This window comes from Cupressus sempervirens, chromosome 11 (assembly GCF_028749045.1).
Source record: "Cupressus sempervirens isolate cs-2001-9-10 chromosome 11, ASM2874904v1, whole genome shotgun sequence".
Taxonomy (NCBI): Eukaryota; Viridiplantae; Streptophyta; class Pinopsida; order Cupressales; family Cupressaceae; genus Cupressus; species Cupressus sempervirens.
The window spans coordinates 516,620,012-516,630,756 of record NC_143128.1 but is presented as its reverse complement, the minus strand read 5'-3'; the positions used below and the strand labels follow the sequence as shown (position 1 = coordinate 516,630,756).

At 32.9% G+C, this 10,745-nt stretch overlaps 1 protein-coding gene across 1 annotated transcript; it reads left to right on the top strand.

The window, feature by feature from the left end:
• Positions 1 to 2,681: 2,681 nt before the first annotated feature.
• LOC149530623 (protein DETOXIFICATION 54-like) lies at positions 2,682 to 5,437 on the top strand. The gene is made up of 2 exons (XM_089810673.1): positions 2,682 to 3,153; positions 3,528 to 5,437. The coding sequence occupies exons 1-2, from the start codon at positions 3,091 to 3,093 to the stop codon at positions 4,932 to 4,934; spliced, it is 1,470 nt and encodes a 489-aa protein (XP_089666799.1). The 5' UTR covers positions 2,682 to 3,090; the 3' UTR covers positions 4,935 to 5,437.
• The last annotated feature ends 5,308 nt before the right edge of the window (positions 5,438 to 10,745 follow it).

Genomic DNA, 10,745 nt, shown 5'->3' with positions numbered 1-10,745 from the left:
TGAATCCAAATCCTTAATTGTTCTTGAAAACTTGATATCTTGATTTTCAAAATGCTTGCACTTAATTTATGGATCTTCTAGTTATCAAATGAGATGAGGAGGGTTATTTTTACACCTAACTCCCTCACTTTAGGATTCAAATTTGGTCAAGACTGACCACAAACCTAGAAATCCTATTAATACCTTCATATTAAGCATTGAGTAAATTTTGGACCCAAAAATCCTAGAATAGGATGTCATTGACAACCTATTTCAAAAAAGGCCATAGATAGTGTTTATACCTTTGGATATGAGCCCAAAATTTTAGGAGATGACAAGAAGGAAGAAAGGAAGTGGAAAGAGAACATGTAAGTTGTTGGGATAAAAAATATTGAACATTATAACCTCAAAATTACCAAAATGGGGCTTGTTAGATGCTAAAGCATCCAATTATGGGTGCTAACTTTTTAGGACTATACACATAAAAATAACTATACTTCTTGAATATACATACATACATACATATATATATATATATATATATATATATATATATATATATATATATATATATATATATATATATATATATATATATATATATATATATATATATATATATATATATATATATAATTATTAAGAAAATACTTTATACAAAACCTTACCTATAAATATTCTATATCCATTTTAACACCTTTTTTTAAATTTAGTTTATCATATATACATAATATGATCTCCAAAACAATCTCTTTTAGATTAAAATCTTTGAATTTGTGCTTTGCATATCACTTTGTACAATGTTGAGAGATACTTGTTTTGATGTTCTTTATGTTATTTTTGGTAACAAATGTGTAACATACTTGTACAAGCATCTTTATTGTTGAATGATATTTGGTTTAATGTCAAAGTCATAAGAATCTAAATAATATATAATTCAAATATTCTACAATACCTAAAAAATTATCTACCTTTCTTCAAATACTTATAATGTATTAAAAAAATCAAAATATTTATAATAAATATCATTCTTAAAATGTATACCCTACTCCCTAAAATATTCATAAAGGCATATTTTTATTACCTTTATAAAATTACATTTATCATACACATATAGCCATTCTTCTTATCAGAGGATGGAAATTTGTAACATACATGTAGAATTATACTTCTTGTTGAAGGACAAAGATTTGCAATAGATGTCTAAATAGCTATCTTGCAAATTTGTAACATACTTGTAGAGCTATACTTCTTCTTGAAGGACAAACATTTGTAACATATGTATATAGCTATCCTTCTTATTGAAGGACACAAAATTGTAACACGCATGCATAACTATCCTTGTTGAAGGGATGTGTGGTTAAACACCTAATTGTTTTTCCTAAGCACCTAGAATAACATCTCTAAAAGAACCTCCGTATAGAGTAATGATTTGAAATTGCCAACTTTATAAATTACAATAGCTTGCAATTTGGAGCACTCAATTTATGACAATGGTTATCTTTTGCCTCTTAGAAGCTAAAATAATCTCTTTCTTTCATATAAATACACTAGCATCTCCAAAATAATCTTCTTTCGTTGAAAGGATGCATGGTTTAACACAAGTCTTTGTCCTAAGCACCTAGAATAACATCTCCACGAGAATATCTCTTTAGAGTGCAAATTTGAAATTGCCAACTTTGTGAAGAACAATAGTTTGCAATTTGGAGCACTCATTTTTTTGATATGAATGATCTTTAGCCTTTTAAAAGCAAAACTAATTTCTTTAATTTCCTTTTTTTTAATAAATAAATACCATAATATCTCTAAAATAATCTTCTTCTCAAATGAACACTCCAAATTTAAACTTTGACCATCATTGTTAACAAAATTGAGAGTATCTTTCTTTTCACAAAGTAAGAAGATATCCATCTTCACCTGCACACCTAACTAATGTCAATTTCAAATCTTCTACAATCCATAAAAAATAGTTATATTGTTTTGAAAAGTAATCTAAATCAAATTATAGATAACATTCTTAGAAAAACATACTTTAAAAAACCTTTACCTAAAATAGTCATAAAGACATCTCGTTTGAACAACTTTGAAAAATCAAGTTTATCATATATATATACCTAGAATAGCATCTCCCAAGGAATATCTTAGACTTGAAATTTGGGCTTTTGAATCGCCAGCTTTTAGCTGTAAGAAGTCGTTATCGTTGCATACAAACTAGCATAATAGAAATCTGTAGGACACGAAAATAGATAGTTCCCCAATAAATAAATAAATTGCATGGGAAGTCTACACAAATTAATAAAAATATTAAAATAAAATATAAACTGAAATGAAATGATAATGAGACGAGGTAGAGCGTGGGGTCATAAAGAGAGAAAAATAATGGAAAAAAAACTGTTACGTGTGGAGATGGATGTGGGTCCCAAAAGCGAAAGTCCCTAGCCAATAGGGAGGCTCCACAGGAAATAATTAGAGATCGCACAAAGCAAAAAATAAAGATCTCAATCATAATAACATCACCCCCTCCACACGTGCGGCCGCCGGCACTCAGCCGCAATAACATTTCTCACCCGGCGCTACGGTCGCTTTCCGCCACCTGGCACGCGGTTACCTCGCCTCCCTAACCCCGGTCAACATTAACTCCACGTAAACTCCCCTCCTCGCCATCCCCCTACTTAAAACAGGACCCAGGTGCTCCTCTGCTGCATTTCAAGTTCAAAGCAAGAAAAGAAGAAGAAGATTCAAATCCATACAATTTTGCTTCATCTCAATTGCTTCCCTCCAAATGCATAAAAATCCTACTATTCCCGTGTTTGGTCTTGTTTGAATCTTCCCTTTGTAGGCCTGCAATGCATACCATGCTCTGCTTCTGGACTGGGCATTCTCAGTATGAGCTTATGTTTTGGGAAGTAGTAGCGGTTTCTGTGTGGTTTATATGATTCGTAGACCTCTTTTTGGAATTGGGTTTGCCCTAGATTTGAATCTTTGATTCTAGTTTTCAGTCCGTGACGCTTGGGTATCTCAGTTTCAGGGGTTTTCTTTTGTTTTTTAAGGCGATATCAGTTTCAGAATTGCTTGTTTTGATCAATTTGGATTTTGATTTGTTGCATACAAATGGGTTTCGCTTCTCATGACGAGCCGCTGGATAATCCCGGCAAGATACCATCGGCTATAGAGGTGAGTATTGTGTTTTATTCTCCTTTTTGGCTATGTTTGAGCTTTTCGATTCCTTTCAGTTGTTGGAAATGATTTGGCAGTTTTTCAAATTGGGAATCGGAAGTGATTAATGTTTTGATCGATCATTCATTTCTGTAGTCCTTGATGGATCATTCATTTTGACGAGGCCATTGTTTTTTATGAGAAATGATGCACAAGTTCATTGGTTTTGGTTTGTTTTTAGAATTTTCAACGGTCAGAGGGTGATTAAGATAACTCTGACAGCCCATTAATGTGAAGAGTGCCATAGAATCTTGAATCGGTTACCTGTAATTTGAGTGATTAATGAATGTCAGAGGTTTTGATACGAGAATGTTTTGAACTTTTATTTTTAGGTGGTGGATGAATTGAAAATGCTCGGCAGTATCACATTCCCTGTAGCGGCCATGAACTGCGTTGTGTATGTGAGAGCAATGGTATCTGTTCTATGTTTGGGGAGGCTCGGAAGCCTTGAATTGGCCGGAGGAGCTCTTTCAATCGGGTTCACCAACATAACAGGGTACTCCATTCTATTCGGGCTAGCATCAGGAATGGAGCCCGTTTGTAGTCAAGCATTCGGGTCTAAGAACTGGCCTCTCATAGGACTATCCCTACAAAGGACCATACTCATCCTTCTCACCGCTTGTGGGCCAATTAGCTTGTTATGGATGAACTTACAAAGCATCATGCTGGGATTAGGGCAAGACCCAAGTATAACAGCGGTGGCCTCTACTTATTGCCTGTACTCTCTCCCTGACCTACTCACAAACAGCCTATTGCAGCCATTGAGGGTTTACCTTCGTTCTCAAGGCATTACAACCCCCATGATGTGGTGTTCAGCAATGGCGGTACTTCTTCATGTGCCCTTAAATGTGATTCTAGTCTTTGTGCTTGATTTGGGGGTCCCCGGGGTTGCCATTGCTGCAGTACTCACAAACCTCAACATGGCTGTTTTCTTGCTCGGGTATCTCTACTTCACAGGGGTTCACAAGATAACATGGACTGGATGGTCAAGTGCCTCATGTAGAGAATGGTGGCCACTTCTGTCTTTGGCTCTGCCCAGTTGTTTTGCCATATGTCTTGAATGGTGGTGGTATGAGATAATGACACTCTTGGCAGGGTATTTGCCTGATCCACAAGTAGCGGTGGCCACAACATCAATCCTCATACAAACCACAAGCCTAATGTACACCGTTCCAATGGCACTGAGCTCATCTGTTTCCACAAGAGTGGGGAATGAGCTTGGTGCATGTAGGCCTCAAAGGGCAAGGCTTGCAACCCTAGTAGCCCTTGGATGTGCACTCGTAATAGGTTTCATCAATGTCACATGGACTGCCTTGTTTAAGGACAAATGGGCTAATGTGTTTACTGAGGATGAAGGTGTTTTGGCCCTTACAGCAGCTGTTATGCCCATCATGGGGCTTTGTGAGCTTGGGAATTGCCCTCAAACAACGGGGTGTGGGGTTTTGAGAGGCAGTGCAAGGCCTTCCATTGGTGTTAGGATCAATCTTGGCTCATTTTACTTCCTTGGGACTCCTGTAGCTGTGGCTTTGGCTTTCTGGCTCAAGGTTGGTTTTGGCGGCTTATGGTATGGCCTACTTGTTGCCCAAATTGCTTGTGCTCTTTCAATCATGTTTGTTGTTCTAAAGACGGATTGGGAGTTTGAAGCTGCTAGGGCACAGCAGCTCACCGGAGGCTCGGTAGAAACTGAAATTTTACAGATGTCAAATAGCAAATTTGATGAAGAAAAGGGTCTCTTCTGAACAGATCATATACAATATAGTAAACTTGAATATACTAAAAATATACTAAAGAGTTACATATTTTTCTCAATGTAAAGCTTTGTCAAGCTCTTCAAGTTTTGTCAAAATGAAGGCACTTGTAATAATTTTTGAGATTATGCATGCCTAATTCGCCTGCTAATAATTTGTTGCTGTTTGCATGAAATTGTGTTTTTGGTACCCTCAAAGGAAAGGCACTTACTTCCTTCCAAATCTTCTTTTGCTCAGCCTTGTCGATTTTCTGACATGAGAAGATGACAGCACACTTGATTATCATTATAAAACTTCAAATTTTGGATGATCAGAACATCACTTAATGATATCTTCAACTTGTGGAATCTCAGGGCATCACACTCTTGTAAACTAGGGAACTTCAAGTCTATGATTATGATGAAGAGCTTCAAAATCCTCTTTTTTCAATCATGAGAAGATGAAGACTCAGTGTATGATCATATTTTGTTTTTATAAGATTTCTAAGTTTGGAATACCATGTCAATTGCAAGAGCTACATAAGCAGGGGAGTCCTCTGCTAATATTAAAATCCTACACCTTGGAAAATTTTCAATCATGAGAAGATGGAGATTCGGCGTGTGATCATATTTTGTTTTTATAAGATTTCTAAGTTTGGAATGCCATGTCAATTGTGAGAGCTACATTAGCAGGGGAGTCCTCTGCTAATATTAAATCCTACACCTTGGAAAATTTTCAAAGAAGCAAAAAACACTTATCAACAAAGACTTGAGCATGATTTTACTGTTACAGAACAAATGAAAATATTGATTAAATGATGTTTAATTTTTTCTGATCGAACTTCTATTTCTTATAAGAAAATTTTAAATATTCATATAAAAAATGAATTAAACATACTTATATAAATTATAGAACCTTAACATACAATGTTTGTATTAAACAACAGAAATTTTTCAAAATTGATTTCTCTTCCATTCTTAATCTCATAACACCAATCATTTGTTTTATATTTCAGAATCCTAACCTTGCTGACTCATTTTGTTTTTGTACATTTTCTCTGTTGCTTCTAAAGTGAATGCCTTGTTATCTTCATCTTGGCCACAAGAAACATAATAGGCCTAGAGATTTTTGTTTCTCTCAAATTGTATGTCCCATAAGTCTTTGAGTGCTGAGATATTAATCACAAGAGGCTTGATACTATTTTGTCTTTGGTTCTCTCAAGGTGATCAGCCATTGGATATCCCTGGTATACGGTCAAATTCTGTTGTGCTCACTGACATTGTTGATGCCATAAGATTCTACGTATCAGACAAGGAAAACCAAAGAAAGAAGAAATTTTGGGTTGGAGTATAAGATTGTAGTACTTTTTCAAGTTTGTTTTTTGTGGTATAGCTGATAAGTTTGTTGTGGGATCAGAGTTTCAATTTAAAACTTGTAACATGGGCTATGTTGAAACTAATGAATACGTTTTTGTGGTGATCATACAAATCTATTACTCCCACTAACCTCACTCTATTTTAAGATAGATGTTCTGACCATTGATTCTTTGATCACTTAACTTTTAATTTCAAAGAAATAATAATAATTTAAAGCTAATAAATTTTATATATATTTAAAGTGGTATTCTTATTTATAGGAGTTCAAATTTGTTTATTTTAATTGCAGTTGTGTTGTTTTAGTTATATTTGTAGTAATATATTATTAATAGGGCATTTATATGTAAGTAATTAGTTTTCTAAAAAAATTAAGTTATTGTAGTACAATATTATTGGGACATCTGTATGTAGCCATCAAAAAATAATTTGAAAGAACCACTCTTTGACAGTGGACAAGATAAGCCTACACACTTGATTGCATCAAACTTGTCCACCTCAACTATTTGAACTTGTGTCTTCAATTTGGTAGCATACAAAGGTGTGGTTGGAGTTTACCAGGTAAGAGATATCTCTTTTTATTCAAATTCTTGTGCTTGAACAAGAACGAATGTCAAACAGTTACGTACTATGCCTAGTTTATTATTTAGATGTTGATATTAGTTGATGATGTTTGAATAGAAGATTTTTGAGACCATGGACACTAAAACAAATTAAGTTTTTGTCCCTTTAGACATCTTACAAAGTAACAATGAGTAGGAAAGGGGTTAAAGCCTATTTCAATTTTTGTTTCAAGAAGTTATGCAATCAAAATTTAACTACTAATGAAAATTATTTTATTTTATTTTATTTTAAATTCATGAATCAACAATATAACTATAAATGAAAATTAAGTCAAACAAACCCAATTTATCCTTGAATGGTGAATTATAATTGAATTTACATAAGTTACTATTGAAAAGTGAATTGGTAATAGTAGTAGAAAGAAAATATTGAAAACAACATTTATAGTTTATGAAAGATTGAAGGAACATTTCCAAATCTGCAACCTTGAAAGAAACAACTCAACAACTATTTATAATATGGACAATATAAACCTACATACTTGATTGCATCAACCTAGCCCACCTTAAAGTATTTATGTTTACAATTTGGTAGCATGGAGAGATATGATCTCGAAGCAATATTCTTCTTAATCAAAATTTGTCAATTGATGTAATAATTTTACACATAATCAAAGTGGTCCTCAGAAAATCAATAATTTGTCTAGTTTATTATTGATTATTGAGACGTTGATTGTAGTTGGGCATGCAATGACGTAATATACAGTAGGTAACAATATGTTAGTTGAACTAAATATATTTGACAGATTGTGATAAACAAATATTTGCTCTTTTGAACAACATCCTACTTTGCATATCATACATTTCATTTTCATGAAGTAATGATGAATGATAAGAAAATTAGTGTAAGTCTATTTCAAATCTTGTAATAAGATATTATAAAATCAAAATTAAAAATAATAATAATAAAAATTAAGTTGATTAGACTTGAATATGAAAAATCAAATAAATCAAATATAAATCTTTAAAATAAGTACAATCAAATTCAAACCACCACCTTTTCGTAAAGATTAGACATAATTCCACATTAATTAATCTTGAAATAAGCATCCAAACTATGACAGAGATTCAATAAACTACAACAATAGAAAGTGATCCGGTGCATTGAATTTGGGGTAGACCAATAATATTTTTATATTACTTTAGTCGATAATTAGGTCCTTGTCAATTTAATTTGACATTCTTTGATTTTCCCATGGTTTCCATTAAAGAAGATGTTTTATCCAAAACCGTTTTAGATCTTGGTCCATTTTATGTGATAATGCAAGACATGTATCAATCAACAATACACGCATTTCTTAGGTAATGACACAATCCCTCAATAGTATATTATATTATATTATATATATATTATTTTTATTATTATATTATATTATATATATGTCTACATTTCATGACTGTTGCATGTAACTATCTTAGTATTATTATTAATTATTAATTATTAATTAATAATGAGTGCGGAGAACCAAGGCGGAGAGTGAAAAATATGAATTATTCGAGAAAAGTAAGAAAAAGAGAGATAATCGAATAGATTTTCATTGTACTTTGCACCTTTTGTCATGCCACCACAAACTTGGTTTTCCTTCACCTAAATCGATTGACTTTGTTGACCCTTACAAGTAAATTTTAGGACTTCAAACTTTTAGGTTTATTTGTTTGAATTCATCTCGGAATGAGGAAAGAATTATTTTAAAACATTCAATTCAATTTTTACTTTTTATTTTAGGATAATTATTATTTTTTAATGGGTAGGTATGAGCAAAGAGTGATAGTTGAGTTATGGTGGTGTTATTTTTGTTGTTAAGTTAAAAAAATATTATGACATTTATATTAGAGTGAAGTTGCTTGTTTGTGATCTTATGTTTATAGTTTGTTTCAAAGAAGTTATTCCTTATGATTCTTTAAAAATAATAATGGAAACAAGTCAAAATGTGTTTTCTTTGGTATCTCCATCTTTACATAGTCAAACCCCTCTTATTTGTGTTAAGTCAAACCCCTCTTATTTGTGTTAAGTGTTTCAATTGTGCATGAGGTCCCTATTTATAATTTCAACAGTTCACTTCAACTCACAAGCATTTGCCCATTTGCCCATATTGCTCCTTTAAAAAGATCATGAAAATAAGTTAGATTATATACATGTTGACATCTATATCTTTACATAGTAAAATTCTTCTAGGGTATTATTATTAAGTGGTATTATTGGGGATGAGGTCTCCCATTCATGATCTCATTAGTTCATAGTTTTGACTAAAAAATATTTACCTTGATAGAAACAAGTTGGGTTATTTACTTGTTGGTATCTCTATTTTTATATAGTCAAATCCTAATAGGGTATAACTATTGAGTGTTTATATTGGAGATTGGAAGATGGAAGCTAGACATGTATGGAGAATTTGAGGAGGAATTTCAATAGGTCAAGCACATTTTGACAATCCTTGAAGAGGAGACTATGATGATCAAAGGTAAGGATTGGAATTTACCAAAGACCATAGAGATATGTGAAGAAAACAAGGTGCAAGTGCAGAAAGAAAGTAATCCAAATGAAGGTACAAGATTAAGAGAAAAGAGAAGTTAAGCAAAAAAAGGAATATAGGTAAAAGGAAGGACGAGTGATGAAAGTAATAGAGAAAGAGTGAATAAAACACACAAAAAGATGAACCAAACAATACCAAGACAACAAATAACAAGAGATAGGTGAATACAAAGTTGTAGGTTAAGAAAGACACGTAGAGGTGATTGTAGAAATAGAGATCAAGCAAAGGGATCTTGAAGTGAGAGCATAACAAAACGGACTAGATAGGAAAACAATGCCAAAGATAGGTTAACCAACTTATTGTCTTCTAATAGATACAATGAGGGAAATCCCTTATCTGGGTAGACTTTAATCGATCTTGTTATTGTGAAATTTTTTAATAGGCTGGACTCTTAGAAGGAGTTATAAATCCTCTAACGGAGGTAGATCCTAAAAAATCTTATCTTACTTCTAACGGGTGTGCAAAGTACTCCTAAGAGGGTGAACTCTTAGAAATATTACTTGTAAGCTCCTAATAGGGAAACCTTTTAACTGTAGTAAAATAATTTGTGGGTATGATCCCCATCATGATTTTCACCTTCTAACTGAGGTTTTTCATAAAACTAAAATATTGGTGCTAAATGTTATATGTGGTGAATGATAGGCAAGATTATACTATTTCATTACAAAAATTATTTGGTTGAATATGTGAGCTAGTGCTTTGAATTAGTAAATTACTTATTGTATTGATTCACCACCTCCACACCCCCCAACCCCACACCTCGGTACCATTCCATAGTAACTATTGATATTAGAGTATAGGTTCTTAAAGAAGAATAGCCTAACAACAAGAGGAAAATATTTTTGAAGATGGGAAGATATAGGTATCAAAAAGAGCTTGAGGAATAAGAGATTATGATTCTTGAATTGATAGATAAGCTGAAAAAATCCCTAGCTATATGAAAGGAACTGACTACAAGGTTTAGTAAAAGTCAAGTCTACATTGAGAAAATGGAGGAACTATTTGGTGGTTCAATGTTTGAAGAATCTAAGAGTGCCCTAAAAGATCTGATGGAGATGTAGTGCCTGCCCCTAGTCTACATTTTCGAGTTACATTTCTAATATCATTGCCAAACTCTTTTAGGCCAATTTATGTTTGATGATTAGTATTATTATTCTAGAGATTATCAGATGTTGTTTTACACTCAGTTTATTATATGATGAGATTACTTGGTACTCTATATTTCATGCATGTATGATGATTATTCAAATGTTTTCAGTTATCGATGATGATTAGTTAGATGGTTTATTATTC

Excerpts from the sequence above, each read along its gene's own strand:
- LOC149530623 (XM_089810673.1), top strand. The coding sequence starts at position 3,091 with ATGGGTTTCGCTTCTCATGACGAGCCGCTGGATAATCCCGGCAAGATA. Across the intron at positions 3,154-3,527 it reads AGATACCATCGGCTATAGAG|GTGGTGGATGAATTGAAAAT; the intron begins GTGAGTATTGTG and ends TTTTATTTTTAG.